The sequence below is a fragment of the Camelina sativa genome, chromosome 17, assembly GCF_000633955.1.
Source record: "Camelina sativa cultivar DH55 chromosome 17, Cs, whole genome shotgun sequence".
Taxonomy (NCBI): Eukaryota; Viridiplantae; Streptophyta; class Magnoliopsida; order Brassicales; family Brassicaceae; genus Camelina; species Camelina sativa.
Window position 1 is genome coordinate 17,519,332 of NC_025701.1, and position 21,139 is coordinate 17,540,470.

Sequence of the window (21,139 nt, forward strand, 5' to 3'; positions counted from 1 at the left end):
CCCTCTGTCTCACAAAGATTGAAGTTTAGTATTTTACACACATATTAAGACAGAGGGAATATATGATTAATTTATAATTTATTATTTTCACTTTTCCACTTTCCCATTTTTACACTCCATACACTCTACAACATCAGTAATCATTAAAACAAAAATTATTAAAAATATTCAAAACATCAATCTTTGGGAGACAAAAAAATTTCTCTAAAACTTCAATCTTTGTGAGACAGAGGGAGTACATATGTAATTGGTCACAACTCTTTGTGCATGATCTCTGAGAGACGCAATCATGATGAATCAGGCTTGAAGACTTTTATTTTTTTGGTTTTAAATCTTGGTAAGACTTTTCATTTTTGTAATACCAACTATTGTAATACTTTATTTTTAACTATGTGTATTATTTATTTACGTGTTAAAAATATTTAAGTTTAAGGAATGCAAACATGATTTAACTTCAACGACATATCAGAAATGTTTTAATCTGAGACATTAAAATTGTGATGGTTTGATATTTCGATTGTATGTGTGATTATACTACTAATATATGTTTCTATTTATGTTTCCATGTTATAAATAGGATCAAAGTTTCTAGAAAGAGCAAACCGGTGAAATTAATTAAAGTTTTCTTTTAATACTTAAAAAAAAAATGGATTTTGATACATCTCTAACAGGTTTTGTTTTGTTTTACAGGTTTTTATTTTATTTTACATGTTTTTATTTTTAGAAAAGAACAGTAATTAATTTGACGAATAATGGTTACTTCTACTGAGAATCGGAGGGTGCAGAGATATCACATGGACCGATGGTCCCAACTGTTAAACGTCGATATCAACTTTATAATTTCAGGCTTCAAAGTTCAAACGTATTAAACATCAATTTGGATATTTAATAAACTGTAACAATATTGTTGAAATTATTATTGAACTTATAGCTTCTTTTTTGGTTTAGTTGAATTTTTAACTTTGGTAAAGTCTTTACGTAAGGAAAATAGAACTAACAGTCAAATGTTGGTGTATAAGCACTAATCCTACACACACATAAATGTAACACTTTTTATTTAATTTCTACTTTCAATACCGTATAGTCTATCTAAATGGATTAATCCTAATTGGTTATACATACTTTCAACCTTTGTTTTGATTTAGTTAAACTTTTAAATTTTGTACAAAGAACTGTAACAACTAACAACAAGTGTCCAAGACCGGCCGGTTTAATTAATTGAACATGCTCAAATTACCATTCTTATTTACGTATTCTTATTTGATGAGCCCTCCCAAACCGGGCTAGATCAAAGTACCATTTGGTTGCCTTCAAATTAATAATTGATACGTATAGAGTATAACATCAAAAAGATTCCGCAAACATCACATATATCGATATATACATATGAAAGTAGCAGTACGTCTATATAAATAGCAATTGATCATCTCAAGGTTTCATTTGCTACGGTACTACCTTTCTTCTTTTTCTCTCTCTCTCGTTTAGCATTCTCATGAGATTATAGATTAGGGTTTTAGAAAGATAGATCAATGAGGAAAGGTAAGACAGTGATAAAAAGGATAGAGGATAAGATAAGGAGGCAAGTGACATTCGCAAAGAGAAGAAAGAGTCTGATAAAGAAGGCTCATGAACTCTCTGTTCTCTGCGATGTCCCCCTTGGTCTCATCATCTTCTCTTACTCCAACAAGCTCTATGAGTTCTGCTCCAGCTCCACCAGGTTTCATTTATATATTTTCACTTATATGTATATAATTGTAGACTCATACATGTGTACGTACGTACGTGTTCTTTGTTTTGGTGGGATAAACAAGAAAATGAATTTTTTTTTTTTTTTTTTATAATATAGACCAAAAATTTGAGTTTTCTTGATGTTATCATCATCACTTGTTTTCATATTAGTGTTGCATCTTTTATTTTTTTTATGTGCACTGGTACGCTTGTTTGATATTTTACCGAAGTTATATGCTTTCTTGGCTTGATTTTGAACCCTTTTTTTAATAAAAAATTCAATCGATGAACTAAGAGACCGTTTTCTGATATTTAGCCTTGTCTCAGGGTTTAGTTCTAATGTTGATCCAAAAAAGTTTTCTTGTTAATGAATATAAAAAAAATAACACATCATTATTAACAATTTTCTGTATTCCATTACTTAATTTCCTAATTTTATTTTGTTTTTTTGCAACATATCATCAGCATGGAGAATCTCATCATGAGATACCAAAAGGAAAAAGAAGTTGGTCATACCTCTGCAGATCACAGTTTCCACCCTGCAGTAATTAAATTTCTGCCAGTTCCATGAATTATTATTTAATATCAGCACATGCTAAAATTCTTATAGGATAAATATTAATAATAAAAATTAATTTTCTTATATATATAGGATCAGTCTTCAAACTGTGCGAAGACGAAAGACTCAATGATGAGAGAGATCGAGAATCTTAAGATCAATCTTCAGCTGTACGATGGACATGGCTTGAATCTCTTAACCTACGACGAGCTCCTTCAGTTTGAACTTCATCTAGAATCCTCTCTTCAACATGCCCGAGCTCGTAAGGTATATATTTATACGTACACACACACACTCTATAAATGACATTTATTTATTAAACGAAAAGTATGTTTTAAGTACATATTTTGGTGACCGGTATTTAAACACTCGATAACACACACTATATATATAGATTTTTCTTTTGTTAGAATGGTTTTATAAATTTTTAAAGTAATGGTTCTAAACTCTTGTGTTTATTAAAGGGAATTATGCAGTGTGAGTTCACGCAGCAACAGCAGCAACAAACAAACAAGCTTAAGGGAAAGGGAAAGGTGAGTTATTGTCATTTGGTAATTATTTTCCCCCTGCACTAAATCAGAAAGTAGTCATTGTTTAACATTCGAAGGTTTATAATATAAATAACCATATATATTCAAATGTTCTCATTACTATATTTTTTTTCTTTTCTATAGGAAACATTCATGGATGATGAAACCCAACATTTTCCCGATCTGGTACATGCATGCCTTTGTGTGTGTATAATATAAGAAATACTATCATGTTTTCATTTTGTATATGTATGTTATTGTAAGCTTTTTAATATAAATGTCGATACTAAAAAAAAAAAAAAAGCTCTTTATTTTTGCATTTTAATATGAAGGTACAAGGAGGAAGCTCTTGGGAGCATCTGATGTGGCAAGCAGAGAGACAGATGATGATGACGTGTCAAAGACAAGACGATGATGATGACGTCACACGCCTGCAACAGCAAGTAAAGGAGGAGTTCCTTTTTGACGGTGAGGAAGAACAACAACAACAACAACCCACCGGTGCTCTTCAGCTCCTCCAGCTGCCACAGCCATCTTCATCATCACAATTCACAACCAACCCCAAACCAAGTCCCATATAACTACTAGTCTACCTCATAGTTTATCAAACTCATTCTCCTCATAGTTATATCATCAAACTCATTCAGTCATTCTCGATTTCTCATAGCATTAAGAATTGACCCGGTTTGATTTGGTATGGTTCGGTTATTGATATCAGACAGTTAATTAATTTCCGGTCTTTCTTCTAATTAACCAACAAACAAAGACATTGAACTTTTCGGGTTGGTTACTTTAAGGAAATGTTTCTCTGTTTAATTACCGTATTTGCGACTCCATGCCACTACAGTAAACTAGATATTATTACACTTCGTTGCCACTGCTGGATTCTCCAATTAAACAAAGGTGTTCGGAGAAACCAAATCAACCTGAAATTCCGATGAACCGGAAAAAAACTCGACGACACCGTCTTCCCTCGAGATCGACGGCTAATAAACAAGGAGACAACGACAATTCCACACAGTCAGAAGGTAAAAAAAAAAAATGTCCCGACATCGATTCATCTAAATAGTAACATCTGATCATTTCCAGTTCCGATTCGTGCAGCAATGAACCAAATCGAAGATCCTCCAAACCCTAATCTACCGGAACGTCTCTTACCCGTCGATAGCTACTCAGACGGAGCACGTCTTAACATATACTCGAGACCAGAGTACCTCGGTACAATCGCTACACTTCTCAAAGGATCTAAAGAATGGGAACAAATCAAGAATTCACAATTCGGTAAACTCTTCCAACTCCCTGTAGCTCGATGCTCACATTCAGGTAAACTGTTACACGGTTTGCTCTCCCGACAGCTCGTAACAGAAAAGAAACACGAGATATGGTTCGTGTTCGGTGGTCACCCAATGCGTTTCTCTATAAGAGAGTTTCACATTGTGACTGGTCTTCGTTGCAGTGAGTTACCAACACAAGATGAGGTAGACAAGCATAAGGATCGGTACTTGTCTGTGTGGCATAGGCTGTTTGGAAATAAAACCATGGTTACGGTCGCAGATGTGTTGGATATGTTGTTACAAAACGATAAAACGACAGATAAGAAGAAGCAGTTTTCGTCTTGGAAAAAGCTTTGTCTTGCTCTCATTGCGATTGTGGATGGTGTTGTTGTATGCCATGACCAAAGCTTTGTTAGTTCTGAGTTTGTGGAGATGTTGAATGATGTTGACTACTTTTTGGATTACCCCTGGGGGAGGTTAGCTTTTACCGCGACCATTCGTCGTTTCGGGCCGCCTAAGGATGCGACTAATCCGATTGGGAAGCTTAAGAAGCGTCTGAAACAGAAGACGAGTGCATGTTACGGTTTTCCTCTAGCGTTACAGTTACAAGCTCTTGAATCCATTCCGGTTATATTGGAGAGGATTAAAGATCCGTTGGATCTTCGTAACTTCACTGAGAGGTCAGCTGAAGGGTTGTCATTCGCAGTTTTGCTTCATGAGACTAAATTACACAACGCTGAGGTTGATGACAAGGTTAGCTAACCCTTCATTCTAAAATAGATAACTATTATTTATCATGTTGTAAGTTGTAACACATTGTAGCTTCCCTTAATGTAATGTAGCTTCTGGTTGCACATACATTGGATCCTAAGGGAATAATTAACGAAACAGAGTTGGTTTGGGAAACAGAGGTTTCTGATCCTAAGGTGGATTTCATGTTGAAACTGATCAACGAGGGACATGTTTTCAAACCGTTTGAATGGCCAGTCTTGAAAGCAGCAAATCAAGAGGTTAATATTCAAGAAAAGCGTATTCTAGATAAGGCGAAGCCTAAACATTTTACTAGGTGTTCTATGAAGGAGAAGGAAGTTTTCAAGCCTCCTACTAACATCCACAAACATACTTCTCAGAAAAAACCAACGGCCAAAGTTCATGTTGGTGGAGAAAGTAACGACCCCGGGTACGTCACGCTTGCTCACTTGGATGACATGAAGGAGTGGATACTGAAACAGAATGAAGACCTTAGAAACAAGATTAGGGAGGACGTTACAGAACTTGTTGGTTCCAAATCACATTCTCAAGATGACACACCTGAAGGAGGAGCATCTAATCTTCGCCGATCAAACGGGCTTAACACCAACTGTTTGGAAATGATGGCTAACACTGATGCAACCCCTACAGAAACTCGAAAACGCAAACGGGTAGAGGTTCACTCTATATCAACTAGAAGTGAGTCAGCTTGTGACATTGAAGGTGGAAAGGATGTTCAGTGTCTAGGGACACAGGCTAGGGAAGGTGGAGAGGGTGTTCAGAGTCTATGGAATGAAGACGGAAATGCGCAAAGCTCTGGTACATTTGATCAGTATGATGATTATGGAGATGCTCTAAAGATCACTCAGGAAGATGATTTGATGCAGGAAATTAACGACTCTGTAAGTGTGTGTTTTTTACATTCTTACATCCCATTCCCATTTTTTTAACTGATTTTTTTACGACTCACTTCCTCACTTATGATTGTTATCATACTCAAATTCTTGTAGGGTCACTGTCCAAATTGTGTGAAGACGAAAGAATCAATGATGAGAGAGATAGAAAATCTTAAACTGAGTCTTCAATTGTACCAAGGACATAGCCTGAATCATTTAAACTACGACGAGCTCCTTCGTTTCGAGATCCAACTTGAATCTTCTCTGCATAATGCTCGTAAGGTATATAGTATACACACTCTATATACATACATTTCATTATTCAGACGACTCATATACAACATGTATTTTGATGAACAACAGTTTTATAAACATACACATATCCCAACTTTTACAGTTTCAATGGTTCATGTTTCTTGTTTATTAATTATGTAGTTTGAGTTCATGCGGCAGCAGCAACAAACAGACAAGTATAAGGGAAAGGGAAAGGTGAGTTCTCTTGCCAATGGTTTATAATCTGATGATAGCTAAAATATAAATAAAGTTTTTAAGCTTTAGAATGTATGACCATTTTTAACTATTGGTATAACTGTTCATTAGGAAATACTCATGGATGAAGGAAGCACACAGTTATCCAATCCGGTACGTGCCTTGGAGTGTCAAAGGCAAGAAGATGATGACATCATGCACCGGCAAGTGAAGAAGGAGTTCCCTTCTTGCGGTGAGGAAGCCACCGGCGTTCGTCACCTCCCCCAGCTGCCACAAGACTGGGCTCAAACTAAGGCCGGGCATTGGGCGTGTTCGTTTCGTTGATGCAGGCGGCTGCGGCAGCGACTGCGGCAAACGCAATCTTTTTGATCGCCGCAACTAATCGACATCCAAAATTAGAATCAGCGTTCCCCGTAGCGTCTTGCCGCAAGCACCTGCGGCAACCAAACGAACAACAATACATGCGGTGACGAAACGAACAGGCTCATTGTCTCGTTAATAATCAGATAATAACAGACAGCTAGTTAATATATCCGGTTATTGTCTTTGCTGACTTCTAATGGACATTGACCATGCTTTGAGGTTCAACAACAAAAAAAACTCTTATCCTCATGAAGTTGTAGCATCACAACTTGGTAATTAGTAGTAGCTGTTTCTTTTTGATTTTTCTTCTCCATTTGCTTAACAATATTTGTGTCAATTAAATTTAGAAACAGAAGCTCATTTGCCTCGATTAGTTTTGTGAAATATATATTATAAAATGAATAATTTTATTATTAGTTTTGTGAAACTTCTCCATTTGCTCATCTAAGTCAAGATTGCTGAATTGTTTTAACCTCTTTTATAATTAATTGTTTAGCTGTCGACTCGATTTGACCTCCTAAACACCGTATACTAAAACTTTATATATATTAGATAACGTTGAGAGACGATATAATCATGTGCCAATCACGTCAACTATTTTGTTTTTTACTGATTCTATTCTCACATTAATCCCACTCAAGGATCACAAGCTTCATGTTTCTGATTATGTCTGAAAGTTGCTCAAGTCCGCGAGTTCAGCTTAGGCCATTTTTGGCTCGTCTCGGGTTCATACTAGAAAGGTGATATGAAGACTATCGAGGCCGGATGGCAGGTTAGATTTTAGTGAGATTTCTAGCTAGTAAGTATTTATTATACAAATTTTATTTTTAACTTATATATGTGAATGACTAAAACTATAATTGTTGTTTCGTTACTTTCTATTTAGGTTTCTTTCAAGCTATACTCAGAGTCTCAGGCTATACTTAGAGCCTCAGACTACCAGCCCAGATTATTCATATTCTGGACGGTATGTGTATGTGATAAGTTTCTTTTTCTGTTTTGCATAGAGATGCATACACTAGTGAGAGATGCTACAATCTTCGATGTCCTGGTTTTATACAAAACAATGGCAGCACCTCGTTGAAGGCGCCATTTCTCCTCAAACCGAAGTCATTACCATCCCGATTTGGAACGGTTAATTTTATTTTGTTTTATGTATAATATATAAATAAATCTTGGACACTAGTGTGATGCCCGAACAACAGTCAACAGCTCATATTTATGTCCGCTGGTTATTGGTCAACTGAGATGTTCATAAATAAGAAAGTTGAAACTCACAAATATTCGACTAGTTTTGTGAAAAAAAATTAAACTTAGGTTTGGATCTTATTATATTTGTTTGGTTTAGAGAAAGGTGGACCTAGCAATGAAACTAAACGGCATTGTTTGACAATTTAACCCCAACAAAACGTATATATACAAAAAGAATGCAAAAATATAGCAAAACATAAGGAAAAATAAAGCAAAACATAATTTTTTTTAAGTGATAAATAATAGAAATGATATATAGAAAAACAACATTTGACTATAGTAACTACAAAATAATACTATATAACAATGTATATATATATATACCCAGAACATCCATTTATAACTGTGATCATAAACAATTTAGAAGTAATGTGCAATAGACCAGAAACTAAGACCATCAATGTTTTTGGTTTTTTGAAGTAGTTCTTTTTGTTTTAGTTTTTGCAATATGTTTTGTTGTCATGCCACTTGTGATTTTGAAAAAGAAAAAACAAGTTTTCATATAAAACAAAGAATATAGTTTTGGAGTGTTTTAACAACTTCAAAGAAAAATGAAAATCCATATTTTTGGGTTTTTCCCTATAAAACCATGGATCACTTTTCTGTTCTCTAATTTTTTGTCAAAGAAAAATATAATACATCAACATAAAACCCAAAACAAAATAAACTACCATTCACTGATTCAAGTTTTTTAAAAAAATACATATTCTACAAACTTAAAATCAAAGAAATCAAAATTTGAAAAACCATTTTAGAACTACAACCATTAATGGCCTAAACAAATTTGGTTTACACCAATTTTTCTCATATGAAACCACTAAAAGTCACAAGTCACATGCATGTCTTTGATAAGAATTAAGCATATGCTATTTGGACTTTGGAGTTCTAATCTAGCATTATGATTTTATTGAAAAAGTATTGGACATTTTGTTTTAAAGGACCGCTCATATAACTCTGTGTATTCAGTACTTTTTTGGTAGAAGGCTTGGGGTATTTGAGGAGTTTAAAAGTTATAAGTGGAGTGGATTAACTCTATAGAGCTCATTTAAATGTATAGATCCTTATACAGTAACTGTAAAACGCTATTAGGAGAGAAACACTCTCATATCATATAAAATGTTGATAATTATTTCTAACAATGAACAGAGAAAAAGAACTCGACTAGACTACAATTGGAAATGGAAATTGGAAGCCATCTAATCTCTACGAACTCACAACTGGATAAATCTAACAGTGGTAAATACTCATAAACCATAAAAGACAGGATTGAAGCAGACAATTTTGGAGCTCGTAGGCCACAATTTTTTTGGTTTAACATGAATGTTTTCTTCTTAACCTGGTGGCCATTTCATCTGTCGGCCTCCGAGGACGTGCAGATGAAGATGGTAAACAGATTGGCCTGGATGAGAGGAAGTTAATTCAGTTAAGTGTATGACGATGATGATGATGATGTTTGATTGGATGGAAAAGAAAAGACTTACAGGCTTCAACACCGTTGTTGATAACCACACGGAACCCGTCGAGGATGCCTTCTTTCTCAGCAACAATCTTTGACGCGTGTAGAAGTTGGCCAAGAACATCGACGTGTCTTGGTTCAGCCTGCGATGGCGCTTAGGGATTAGATAAGTTCAGGTATCTGTTCCACCAAAATAAAAGCTTAAAACTCCTTTTCACATGTTTATTCAATGACTTGTTCCTCTTGTCATCGGTTTACGAACACGGGCAGGAAAAAGATAAAGCATTTACATATATTGATCAGAAACACTGGCATAATACTAGTCATTACTCGTTACAGAACACAATCATACTGGCTTCAAGATGAGACTCTATGAGCACACCACACAGTAGATACGAAATAAAAAGATTCAATACGAAGCGGGCATGAAACTGCAAACACGAATAGTCAAGAAACACACTATCCTATCTGAATCCACAACATGGTCCAATAAGCTGTTTGTGGGGGATGCGATTGCAAACACGTATAGTCAAGAAAGACACTATCCTAATCTGTTTTCCGCTTTTGTTTTCAAATGTGCAAACGCCAAGAGAGACCTTTCTCTCAGTCATAGACAAAACATCTCGATTTTAGAACTGCTAGAGAACATGAACAGGAGCCTGTGGGTTTATGTCTAAAAGAGACTCACATTGCCAAGCATGGTCAAGCCATCTCTTAACTTGGGGATAACCAAAACATGAACAGGAGCCTGTGGGTTTATGTCTCTGAATGCCAAAACGTTCTCATCTTCATAGACAATGTCTGATGGAATCTCTTTCGCTATAATCATGTCAAATCTAAAAACCACAAAATATGAAGATAGGATAATTTCAACTCCACAATTTCATAATTCGGATGTAAAAATCTCAATGCGACGTGAACGACAAAATCAAAAATTAAGAGAAACCATACATGGTCGGAGCTCTGGTGTCAGCAAGAGAAGCTGCAGCTTTCGCAGCCGCCTCTTCATTATGAGCAGCACGAGTAGAGCAAATGAATCTACACAATCGATTAAACCAAAATCAGCTCAAATTCCAATAATCCACATAACACATAACACAAAAAAATCTCACCTAGAGGAACGAGTATGAGGGAGAACCCTAATCAATTCTCCCGTGGAGAAGCAAATCCTCGAAGTTGCTCTCACAGATTGAACAACTCTCCCCGCCGTAGAAAAGTTCCTGAAAACACGAACAACTTCAACGCCATCAACAAATTCAACAATACCACATATCTGTATTAAGAGAGAGAGAGAGAGAGAGAGAGAGTTTTACCGTAGCAGCAGCATAGAAGAGGAAGTGACAGCCATTGAGAAGAAGCTCTCTGCTTCGTTAACCGTTTCGATCAGACCCTTTTCTTCTCAACATTTTCGAAATAACGACGCCGTATTTGATATTTACTTATACGACATCGTATTCAAACTTTATATTTCGTTCACAAATATTATTATTAGAGAGATTGAGAGGAGAGAAGGAGACGGTGACAAAAACAATGGCGAATTTGATGATGAGATTACCAATTGGCTCGAGGAGCTTCTCCGTCTCAGCTTCTCCATCCAACGGTAACGATCTAACTCAATAATCCATTTTACACAGTTGTTTATTATAACCAAGGTTGAAGATGAACCTGAGTCTCTGTTCTTTTTTTAAAAAAAAATTTGAATATCAGGATCGCCGCCGGTGATCGGAGGATCAAGCGGCGGTGTAGGTCCGATGATAGTGGAATTACCGTTGGATAAGATACGGAGACCTTTGATGAGAACTAGATCCAATGATCAGAACAAAGTGAAGGAGCTTATGGAAAGTATCAGTGTAATCGGTCTTCAAGTTCCGGTTAGGCAACTCGGTTTATCCAATTTCCGATTTCAAATTATTTATTCGATTCATAATTCAACTTTAAAATTGAAGAATCTAATCTTGTTGTGTTGAACAGATTGATGTGATTGAAGTTGATGGAACTTACTATGGTGATTGTTCTTAAATTTTATTGTTTCTTCATCATGATTTCTGTAATCAAAATTATTATTAAGCCTATAGCGTCTCCATTGTTGTAGGGTTCTCGGGTTGTCATAGGTACGAGGCGCATCAGAAGTTAGGGCTTCCGACTATACGTTGCAAAATCCGCAAAGGAACTAAGGAAACACTAAGGTAATAAATGTTGTGTTCTTTTTCTTTTTTTTTTGTATATGAAAAAATTGGGTTGACGATTACAGATTTGTTTTACATTAGAGCTTCTTTGTGGTTGCCACAGGCATCATCTTCGCTGAGAGAATGTTTACTTTTGAAGTATATTAAATTTGTATGGTAAGGGGTAGTCGAGAGTGTGAATTTGAAAGTGTTGTGGTTTATCTTTAAATTAAAAGTAAGAACTTTGTACAATCTCTGTGATAGATTTGGTAATCTAAGTATAAAGTATTAAGTACTAGATGAAAAGGTTTCAAAGTGATACATTGTTGAGAACAAATTTGGAAGGTCTTAGAGAAAAAGGAAAAGATAAACAAAGTTGAAGAAACACAGTTTAAGAGAAGTTATTTTTTTGCTGATTTTTTCGCGGGAGCCGGGAGGCATTGTAGTGGAGGTACCGCTTCCTTCAAACTAAGTCTGAAACAATGTCAAAGCTAGTGATGGCCGAGATGATCAGTAAGATGAAACAGAGTTTCAGCGGTATTCAGTACGAAACATATTTTGTTCGGTTGCTGTCAACAATCATGTATCAAACGGACAGGGGCACCAACGCATAGCCCAAATGTTGTTGCCCATTTTTGCATACAACGACTACTTCTTCACCAATTCACGTATCCATAGCTCAGGGAAAACGATCAAATCAACACCTATGGGGTTGACGTAGAAGCTCTTTCAAAGACATAAATGATTTTACTTCGCCATATCCCCTTGGCAGTAATGGCTGGAAACGTTGTTGACCAGGGTCTTACATATAACTAAAAAACATTTTCCTTCTTATCTCTTCTCATTCTTCAGATAAAACCTTTTGTTCCTGAAAATAGTCTTCACTCTTAAGCGAAACCTTAATTTAAAGAAAGGAGAACATGGGTTTAAGCTTAATTAACAACAACCACAGTCCACACATATAATAGTTTACAATCCTACAACAACTTATAACCACATCAAAGCTTACACAAACAAACGAAGGTTACAAACCTTATAATAGTCGTACACTAGCTTGCGAAGTTGCAATCATATAAAAGTTAACAATCATGCAAGCGTAATCATTAAAATGCTTACAATCATACACAAACTTACAACTAGACAAAAAGCTTACACTCAACTGTTTAACCTTTTACAGCCATAAACTTACAAATATTACAAAGGCAAATAATCGTTAAAAAAAGTTTATAACAGTACAAAACTTTACACAATTGTACTATCAAACATTAAAACGTTAGTACAATCACAGTATCACACAAAAAGCTAATCATCTTATAAAAACATTAAAATCGTACTAAAGTTAAGAATCTTAAGGACATTAAAATCGTACAGCAATTCGCAGTCGCACCAAAGTTACAATCAGATAAAAGAGGCTACGACAATTGTAGAAAAAATTTCTTGAAATCTTAAGATTTTCAGCTTTGATCTTTTTATTATGATTGTGTTTTTCGTTTAATAAAGTTTTTGAGTTTTTAATTTGCAACTAGTATGTAATTAAAAGAATAAAAAACGTTTGTGTTTGTTTTTACTTTTTAGTTACCAACTTTGGAAATTGGAATAATAATAAATTAGTATAGTTCTCAATCTCATAAGTATAAATTGCTAGGTGGCAGATGCTTATTGACGGACACATATGATCACGTCGTCGATTTGGTTTGGTTAACGAATCTTATTCACAAACTAATTGTCAAACCAAAAAAGACGAGTGGGGGATTATTTTTCTCGTCATACTTAATAAAGTCTAATTATCTTTTCTGATTTCAATCATGGGAGACATTAAAACATAATCACGTTTCAATGGACCCAATTATTAAATTAGTTACGTCAATTATAACAACAAAAACAAGAAAAATAATTAATGGAGTTATCATAGACGCATAGCACATTCTACTTGTTTTTTTTTTCTTTTTCTTTTTTGGGTTTATATTATGAAGATACATATCAACTCTTCGTCTCTTACTAATGCCTTCGTTAAAAATTAAAACTAACATAGCTTACTTGTGTCAAAGTAATGTGGATTTTAAATTTTCCAACATTGTTTCTAAGAAAAAAATGCATGTGTGAATTTTATGCTACTATATATTTACGTACGTACAACTGGAAATGTTCAATTGATATAGTATGTAAAACACAAAACAAAAGACAGTAGAGATGACAAGAGACAACACACTACACAAGACAACTCCATCTTCCAACCAATCTTGTCATGCCCAACGTCCATTTATTACTACTTGTTAGCACATCCATTAATACACACATTTTTTTGTTTTTTTTTTGTCACACCAATTGATACCCTAGTGATCTATATGTATACAAATATGTTGTATCCGAATTGATTGGTTACGACATAAGTAAAATAATATATCAAAATTATTATAAATATTTAAAATTTACAATTCACTTTCGTGATATTAACATTGTAATTTTCTATATAGGAGATTTCAAAATATAAATATAACAAGATGAGCACAAACGTATACAATTGTTGTACTCTATCGTAATCCTAATATAGTTCTTATTTTGTTGATATATATTTATAACCTTTACACATCTCAAGATTAGTTTGAACTTTAGTAAATCTTAAATCTATTTCGAACGTTGCAGTTTGACTGTTTGAGTTTCATGTAAGAAATTCAAGCTTTCACATAATAATTGCTTTTGTGTATGCATGTATATCAGTATATGTGAACATGTTGGATCGATGGATTGTGATGTCTGAGGACAAACGAAAGAGGAGATGCAATAAGACAGAAGACGCGTGCAATGAAGATTTCGGATTTGGTCGTATCCTTTTCATTTGTCTCAGCCATTAATTCCTAGACCCTATCTTCTCTTCTTCATCCATCTTTTTCGTTTTTAAAAAATTCTAATATTATTACGTTAACTTATATATAACTATTAACTATGGCCAGCTTATCATAAATTGGGGTAAATAAACATTTTGGAGATCGAAATACTTGGCTATATAATAAAGTAAATAATGACAGTATAAACTACTTAAGTTAATATTTCAATCTAAAATTTATTTGACAGTATATTCTCTTGTTAAGCCAAAACTAAAAAAAAAAAAAATTGATAGCGTCCAAAACATTAATAATACTTGAATGAGACTGTCCAAACACATTCTTCTAAATTTCACGAAAAAATATCTTACCTTGATATTAAGAAAAAAGTAATGATTCCAACTGTATTAATTTATATTAAGGTTATTGTATACCAAAAAAAAATACACATGTTGACAAAAAATGCCTATTTGTGGTCCATTTTATCCAATTAAGCATCTGTGTAACGTGTATTGTTGTTATTTCTTATTAAATAAATAATTATTGTTGTTGATAATTTTTTGTTATATACATGTGTGTGAGAGAGAGAAAGAAGAAGAATCTCAACTAAGATTATCAAGTTGAGACATTTTTCATATCTCTTCTTCTTCTTGTTAATGGTTGCTCTCTGCTAAGAACCAAAATCTTGAAAAATAAGCTTCACAAGGGGGGTATTTCTCTTCTCATCCTCTTCCTTAATTGTTCATCTACGATTTACATATCTACCTACACATGCATGGATCTATATCTATGTTGGTTTTGAGAGGCTGAAGCTGCCAGCATGATCTGGTAATTACTATATACGACATACACGCACCTCTATACATGTATACAAGTATTCACTCACACACACTTGCTAATTTCCACACCTCAGAGTTTTTTTTTTTCTTTTCAAGTTCCTTTTCTACAACTAAAAGCGTTTTTTTCCTCATAAATTTCCATAATTAATGATCATTTGTTCTTTTGACTACTTGTAATATGAATTTATGGATTCATGCATGTTTGTGTACATAATTTACAACTTTACATGCATGCATTTCGTGTATGGTAAGATACACCAATTTGAACACGTCCATTATATATTCGGTTTTCATTAGTATACAGATGTATGTGCGTGTGCGTGTGTGTGTATATAGATAGTAGTACTAGGTCATCCTGCAGCTTCAGTCACTAAATCACCAACAATTTAGCCAGAAACGATAAAGTTAACTTCATGATAAAGTCAATCCGGCCGCGTTTAACTTTGACGATCTCCTCTATCATCGAAGGTAAAAAAAAACACATCTACTTGTCTTGTTCTTGTACTTGCTAGTAAATCCAATAATGTGTTGTTTTCATAGTATCACATCTTCATTCTCCGAATTATGCGCATTAATGTTTTTAGTTACTGTAATACTGTGTATATGATACATGTCCACAAGTCCATGTTCGTTGGTAGGAACGCGTTTACATGTGCCTATGTGTTTCTTTCCCTTGACCTATACGAAGATTTATAATTAAATAAACATAATATATTAGTTTATAATTCAACAATTTATCTTCTTCGAGATCATTTTTGTATTAGTTATGTATAGATTTTTAATTAGTCATATATTGTTAAATTGCCTAATTTAGTGCTTACATAGTATATGTTTTTAATATGGAATTTTATGATTTAATCATTGTGCTTGCTGTGCAATGAGAGATTGCGTTCAGTTTTACAATCTCTTCCATTCAATGACTAAGCAACATCCATTATCCTTCATATTCTATATACATCATAAGACCAATCTTGCATACTATTACCTTTTTGCAGACTCATGTTATTTGTAATATAGGTTGTGCCATAACCAACGACCGACATTGAGATTTCTACATTGATAAGCAATTCTAGTTTGTTTCGAAGATCTTTCATTTGAAGGACGCGCGCGTGATATGGATTGTACTAAGATCATGAAGATTATTCTTCCTCATACTTTCAAATTAAAATTGTAATTTAGTTCATAGCTAGTTTCTGATGTTTTTAAATCATTTGTTACAATTAGGGGTTTGTACAAACAAACAGTACTGGTTTCCATAGACAAGTACTTTAAAAAAATTTCCCAAAGTGGTCATATATACAATGTGTTTGAGATTAAAAATATAAAGATTTTTGGAATCTGTAGATACTAGGGTTGCAAGGATGATAATGATATCACAATTCATATTAATAAAAGATAGGATCCTTTTTTTTTTTTTTTTTTTAATNATTAAAAAAAAAACTTTTGTACAAACAAGTTGCGTCCTTAAAACCTAAAATCACTCTGAAATATGTTAAAAACGTAGCAAACTAAGTTCGCGAGTGGAACCAGAGTAGCAAACCATCCTTAATCACCGTATTAATATATATATATATATATATATATATATATATATATCAATATATTGATGTATCAAAAAAAATCCATTTTTGAAACAATTGTGCATGGATGGATCTATAAGATGTATGAGAGTTGATATCTTACATCATGACAAATACTAGTAATTTATAGAAAAATGACTAGCAAAAACAAAAAATGCATATTTATATAATGACACATAATAAGAGACTAATTATAGCGTGAGCACTCGCTCATCTAGTAAAAAACATAGTTGGTCACATCCATAACCACTTCTTATTGAAGAAGCAACCTTGGCTGCAAAGACTACAAAAGTCACAAAACTTTTCTATAACTACCACATGTGATTTGACTTTAAAACCAAGAAATATTATAAAGAAAAAAAGATTGATATTATTTATAATCTCTCGTTCTTAATTACTTTTGAATTCGTGTTGTTTGCAGTGTGATGTAATACTAAGTGGGCTTCATAACTCAAAAGCCCAAGACGAAGCCCAAACTCTAAACTAATGATTCCAATAGAACAACGCGACTCATCAAAGAAGATCATGTGAGTGAGAGAGATCGATCACCGGAAAGAATCAGGGCGGGGTGATTCGGATTCCGATGAGATCTTGCGATCGGTTGGAGGAAGCACTGTTGCAGTGCCATCGTCGGATGCCGGAGGGACCAGCAAGGAGATCAGGCTGCAGACATTTGAACAAGGCGTTTGCGGAGTGCGTGGTGGCGGAGGCTTGTCCTGATGAATCAGAGGCGGTGAGGTCGCTTTGCTCTAGCGGCGGAACAAGCCTCAAGCGTAAACAGTGCGAGGACGCTCAACTATCACTATCTCTATGTCTCTCTCGTCATCAGAGACAATTTGAGCAGCGGTAGATATTAAGAGGAGCCATTACTATATGTTGTTGTTGGATGTGGTTGAGCTTTGTAATTGGGGGAATTAGAGGTTTAGGGATTATAAAGTCTGATTCTTTTATTGCATCTGTTGGAGATGAGAGATCATGAATAGTAGAAGAATGTGCTGATCATTTTGAGGAGATGAGAGGAATCATAAGATTGTGAATTTTGGTTCATCTGCATTCTGCATTAGTCCTCCTTATATGGGTTTGGTATAGCGAATTGGGTTTGAAATCTGTATTTGAAAAAGCTGTTATGAAGCCGGAGACATTATGGTGGGAGTTACTGCAAACTGAGTAGTTTTAGTTGCTTGGTTTCTTAATCTGCAATGGTCGAATCAATTACAATACTTGGATAGTTGGATGCTGCTTCTGATGGATTGAAATGATTAGAATCGTTTCTTTTTGTTAGTCATTTCCAAGTCTTCTCAGCTGTTCTTGCTTATGTACATTGGATTCAGACTATTTCTGCTTTCTGTAAAAGATGTTGGAAACAATGAGCTTAGCTTCTGTTGCTGAGTGTGATCAATCAACAACAAACAATACTGTACCACACACATGTAATTCATACATCATTTACCTTTTAGTTTCCTTTTTAGTCTTGTGAATTTTCAAAATTACACCACAAAAATTCCATCTTTGTAAGTTTTTTTTTTCAGATATTTTAATAAAAATGGTATCTTTCTATCAGCTTTGTTGGGACTCTCTCCCTTGTTCATCCACTCACTTGCGTCCATATATAAACAAAAAAAAAAAATCCAAAATTTCTCCGGCGATACCAATGGGAAGGTCTCTAATTTTCTCGGGGAACATGTCAATGAGAATCTCTCACATACCCAGATCATCATCTCTTCCGTTGCAAAACCCATTTTCATGCCGGACAGTAACCGGACATGGGTGTTGGAGGATTTTGTCTAATAGCTTGAGCAAGTCCACGACGAGACTTCAAACAAAAGCTCTTGTCTCTGAAGTTTCCGATCAGACACGTTATCCCAGAATCGGCGCTAAATCCACCGGAACTATATCGCCTTCACATCTCCTTGAAGTTGTTGAACTCGCCGCTAAAACCGGCGCCGAGGTTCGAAAATTTCGTGTCTTTACAATACAATATCCAAATTTATGTTTACTAGAGGATGCAATGGTAATAGAATCGAGTCCTTTAGGTTCATAGAGCAGAAGGAGAAGAATAAAAAGTCTAACTTGATTTGAATCATCTGGTTTGGCAGGTGGTCATGGAAGCTGTGAATAAGCCAAGGAATATCACTTATAAAGGTCTCACTGACTTGGTAACTGAGTAAGCACTTCTCTTTTTAAGTTGTTAGCTTGTGTATGTATAGATTGAGGACTAGTTTCTTCATCGTTGATTTTGTTTGAAGCATTCAAAGTGTTAGTATCTTACTGAATTTGCAGTACTGATAAAGCAAGCGAGGCTGCTATTTTGGAAGTAGTGAAAAAGAATTTTAGTGATCATCTTATTCTTGGTGAAGAAGGAGGTATCATCGGCGATTCGTCCTCTGATTACCTCTGGTGCATTGATCCTCTAGGTTTTGCTCTCCTTAACAAATCTCATTGCTTTCCTCTTTATTTGTGTGAGGTTTGAGTGATAGTTTCTTCCTTTTATGTGTTAGATGGAACAACAAATTTTGCTCATGGATATCCCAGTTTTGCTGTTTCTGTGGGTGTTCTGTATCGTGGCAATCCCGCTGCTGCTTCTGTGGTAGATCTGATTTTATACTTGCACAAACTAGCTATTACTTGTTATTACTTGTTCTGCGGTTACTTTTACTTGTTCTGCTGATTCTTTGATCAATAGGATAAGTAAGAAACCAAAAAATTTCATTGTGCAGGTAGAGTTTGTAGGTGGTCCAATGTGTTGGAACACTCGAACCTTTTCTGCAACTGCAGGTACAATGTGGCCAGCTTATGTTCGTCTAGTTTGGTTAGGTATTTATGATTTGGCTAACTAGTTCACTTCTTAGGTGGTGGAGCATTGTGTAACGGGCAAAAAATTCATGTCAGTAAAACTGATGCTGTAAGTAAACTTATCAGGAATCCAATTTAGTTTCGACATGGTGTGTTCAGTAGATTTGGTTTTATAACACATCTATTATGGTTGAGTATAGGTGGAGAGAGCACTCCTTATCACAGGGTTTGGATATGAACATGATGATGCGTGGAGTACTAACATGGAATTGTTCAAAGAGTTCACTGATGTGAGTAGGGGAGTGCGGAGACTCGGTGCTGCAGCAGTTGACATGTGTCACGTGGCACTTGGGATTGCAGATTCATACTGGGAGTACCGTTTAAAGCCATGGGATATGGCAGCTGGTGTTCTTGTAATTTTCCTTCTTGTTGTTTTCTTTCATACCAAACTACATATGTTGTAGAACTTAATCCATGTCTGAATATGGACACAGATAGTTGAGGAAGCTGGAGGAGCTGTGACTCGAATGGACGGAGGGAAGTTTTCTGTGTTTGATAGATCTGTTTTGGTGTCCAATGGCATTCTTCACTCTAAGGTTAGTGAAAGGTTTGATGAACTGTTAATACTTTTGTTAATGCTTTCAATCGGTTATGTTTAGAGATAAGGTCTGAACATATTTCTTGTTTAATCGTTGTAGCTTCTGGAGAGAATCGCACCCGCAACTGAGAATTTGAAGTCGAAAGGAATCGATTTCTCGCTGTGGTTTAAGCCAGAAGATTATCACACAGAACATTAAGACTTGTTCAAGAAAGTGTACCTTTTTGCTACAAGGCTTTTCTTCATTTATTACATAATTATGATCTAAGGTGTAAAGCTCGTTTATTAGAACTAAATCTTCGAAATTTGAGGTATAACATTCGTGTTCAGACTATACAGTCAACAATGATCATATTCTCTTAAACTTGGTGAACAAAAAGGCTTCATGGATCAACAGAACGGTCTTCCATCTTCTAGTCCAAACCTCATATAGACCAAACTGAAGCTTAGTATCTTGGTTAGTAGACTGAACCGGAAGGTACCTTGGTTCTTTAGGGATAACCCAAACCAATATCTCGATCGAGTCACCTCAGAATGAATCGGAAGGTACCGTGGTTCTCTAGGGATAACCCAATATCTCGAGTCACCTCCCCCAAACAAAGTTAAGACCACTCGGTTATGAAACCCATGCTTTTCTATTGCTCTGCTCAATTTAAACAAGAAATTTACAAAATCAAGACACATTTTTTATCAGAGTTTTGGTCATTTCTTATTAAAAAAGATGTGGCAACATGAGTTATAGAAAAAAAAGAGCTATCGACGTACGTACAACATGAGTTAATTCATAAATATAATTTACTACGAGATATCCCGTGCTATATAGCACGGTTTAATATTTTTTCTAAAAATAATAATTTAATAATAATAAATTTATTGTTATATTTTTTTAAAAAAATTATTTTGTTTGAGATAGTATTTATTTTTAATATTGTAATTGTTCGGTAAATCTATATATATCTTTTTGAATACTAATTATTTTAGAATATTTTAGTTTTTAATTTGTTTGATGTATAATACAGTTTTATATTGCTTGTTTGTATTATTTG

The 21,139-nt window shown here is 34.7% G+C and overlaps 6 protein-coding genes and 1 long non-coding RNA gene across 9 annotated transcripts; 6 read left to right on the forward strand and 1 right to left on the reverse strand.

The window, feature by feature from the left end:
- Positions 1,459-2,593, forward strand: LOC104757508 (MADS-box protein FBP24). Its single transcript, XM_019238947.1, has 3 exons — positions 1,459-1,717; positions 2,194-2,272; positions 2,381-2,593. The coding sequence occupies exons 1-3, from the start codon at positions 1,530-1,532 to the stop codon at positions 2,591-2,593; spliced, it is 480 nt and encodes a 159-aa protein (XP_019094492.1). The 5' UTR covers positions 1,459-1,529.
- On the forward strand, positions 3,646-6,959 carry LOC104757509. Of its 2 annotated transcripts, none has more exons than XM_019239114.1 (6): positions 3,646-3,845; positions 3,907-4,844; positions 4,934-5,743; positions 5,852-6,019; positions 6,173-6,226; positions 6,338-6,959. In XM_019239114.1, the coding sequence occupies exons 1-6, from the start codon at positions 3,755-3,757 to the stop codon at positions 6,548-6,550; spliced, it is 2,274 nt and encodes a 757-aa protein (XP_019094659.1). In that variant the 5' UTR covers positions 3,646-3,754; the 3' UTR covers positions 6,551-6,959. The 2 variants fall into 2 exon arrangements, with proteins under 2 accessions (XP_019094659.1, XP_010478559.1); XM_010480257.2 differs by having other exon boundaries at positions 3,922-4,844.
- LOC104757510 (14 kDa zinc-binding protein) lies at positions 8,926-10,721 on the reverse strand. Its single transcript, XM_010480258.1, has 6 exons — positions 10,610-10,721; positions 10,409-10,516; positions 10,248-10,334; positions 9,985-10,132; positions 9,322-9,439; positions 8,926-9,239 (listed from the first exon to the last, which is right to left on the reverse strand). The coding sequence occupies exons 1-6, from the start codon at positions 10,642-10,644 to the stop codon at positions 9,172-9,174; spliced, it is 564 nt and encodes a 187-aa protein (XP_010478560.1). The 5' UTR covers positions 10,645-10,721; the 3' UTR covers positions 8,926-9,171.
- On the forward strand, positions 10,776-11,780 carry LOC104757511 (sulfiredoxin, chloroplastic/mitochondrial). The gene is made up of 5 exons (XM_010480259.2): positions 10,776-10,896; positions 11,004-11,167; positions 11,268-11,301; positions 11,389-11,482; positions 11,586-11,780. The coding sequence occupies exons 1-5, from the start codon at positions 10,827-10,829 to the stop codon at positions 11,599-11,601; spliced, it is 378 nt and encodes a 125-aa protein (XP_010478561.1). The 5' UTR covers positions 10,776-10,826; the 3' UTR covers positions 11,602-11,780.
- On the forward strand, positions 15,116-16,467 carry LOC104757512. The gene is made up of 2 exons (XR_762435.1): positions 15,116-15,590; positions 16,140-16,467. It is a non-coding gene; the product is annotated as an uncharacterized LOC104757512 (long non-coding RNA).
- On the forward strand, positions 16,809-18,170 carry LOC104759584. Its single transcript, XM_019238948.1, has 2 exons — positions 16,809-16,821; positions 17,239-18,170. Exons 1-2 carry the CDS (start codon positions 16,809-16,811, stop codon positions 17,550-17,552), a joined length of 327 nt encoding a protein of 108 aa, XP_019094493.1. The 3' UTR covers positions 17,553-18,170.
- On the forward strand, positions 18,257-20,439 carry LOC104757513 (phosphatase IMPL1, chloroplastic). 2 transcript variants are annotated; one of them, XM_019239123.1, is made up of 10 exons: positions 18,257-18,650; positions 18,799-18,866; positions 18,983-19,116; positions 19,201-19,289; positions 19,420-19,477; positions 19,552-19,604; positions 19,696-19,908; positions 19,990-20,091; positions 20,194-20,329; positions 20,377-20,427. In XM_019239123.1, the coding sequence occupies exons 1-9, from the start codon at positions 18,354-18,356 to the stop codon at positions 20,290-20,292; spliced, it is 1,113 nt and encodes a 370-aa protein (XP_019094668.1). In that variant the 5' UTR covers positions 18,257-18,353; the 3' UTR covers positions 20,293-20,329; positions 20,377-20,427. The 2 variants fall into 2 exon arrangements, with proteins under 2 accessions (XP_019094668.1, XP_010478562.1); XM_010480260.2 differs by having other exon boundaries at positions 20,194-20,439.

Excerpts from the sequence above, each read along its gene's own strand:
- LOC104757508 (XM_019238947.1), top strand. The coding sequence starts at position 1,530 with ATGAGGAAAGGTAAGACAGTGATAAAAAGGATAGAGGATAAGATAAGG. Across the intron at positions 1,718-2,193 it reads TTCTGCTCCAGCTCCACCAG|CATGGAGAATCTCATCATGA; the intron begins GTTTCATTTATA and ends ACATATCATCAG. Across the intron at positions 2,273-2,380 it reads ATCACAGTTTCCACCCTGCA|GATCAGTCTTCAAACTGTGC; the intron begins GTAATTAAATTT and ends TTATATATATAG.
- LOC104757509 (XM_019239114.1), top strand. The coding sequence starts at position 3,755 with ATGAACCGGAAAAAAACTCGACGACACCGTCTTCCCTCGAGATCGACG. Across the intron at positions 4,845-4,933 it reads ACGCTGAGGTTGATGACAAG|CTTCTGGTTGCACATACATT; the intron begins GTTAGCTAACCC and ends AATGTAATGTAG. Across the intron at positions 5,744-5,851 it reads TGCAGGAAATTAACGACTCT|GGTCACTGTCCAAATTGTGT; the intron begins GTAAGTGTGTGT and ends AAATTCTTGTAG.
- LOC104757510 (XM_010480258.1), bottom strand. The coding sequence starts at position 10,644 with ATGGCTGTCACTTCCTCTTCTATGCTGCTGCTACG. Across the intron at positions 10,517-10,609 it reads TCTTCTATGCTGCTGCTACG|GAACTTTTCTACGGCGGGGA; the intron begins GTAAAACTCTCT and ends TCGTGTTTTCAG. Across the intron at positions 9,240-9,321 it reads CAACAACGGTGTTGAAGCCT|GCCAATCTGTTTACCATCTT; the intron begins GTAAGTCTTTTC and ends CCTCTCATCCAG.
- LOC104757511 (XM_010480259.2), top strand. The coding sequence starts at position 10,827 with ATGGCGAATTTGATGATGAGATTACCAATTGGCTCGAGGAGCTTCTCC. Across the intron at positions 10,897-11,003 it reads CTCAGCTTCTCCATCCAACG|GATCGCCGCCGGTGATCGGA; the intron begins GTAACGATCTAA and ends TTTGAATATCAG. Across the intron at positions 11,302-11,388 it reads AGTTGATGGAACTTACTATG|GGTTCTCGGGTTGTCATAGG; the intron begins GTGATTGTTCTT and ends CCATTGTTGTAG.
- LOC104757513 (XM_010480260.2), top strand. The coding sequence starts at position 18,354 with ATGGGAAGGTCTCTAATTTTCTCGGGGAACATGTCAATGAGAATCTCT. Across the intron at positions 18,651-18,798 it reads CCGCTAAAACCGGCGCCGAG|GTGGTCATGGAAGCTGTGAA; the intron begins GTTCGAAAATTT and ends CTGGTTTGGCAG. Across the intron at positions 19,478-19,551 it reads AACCTTTTCTGCAACTGCAG|GTGGTGGAGCATTGTGTAAC; the intron begins GTACAATGTGGC and ends TTCACTTCTTAG.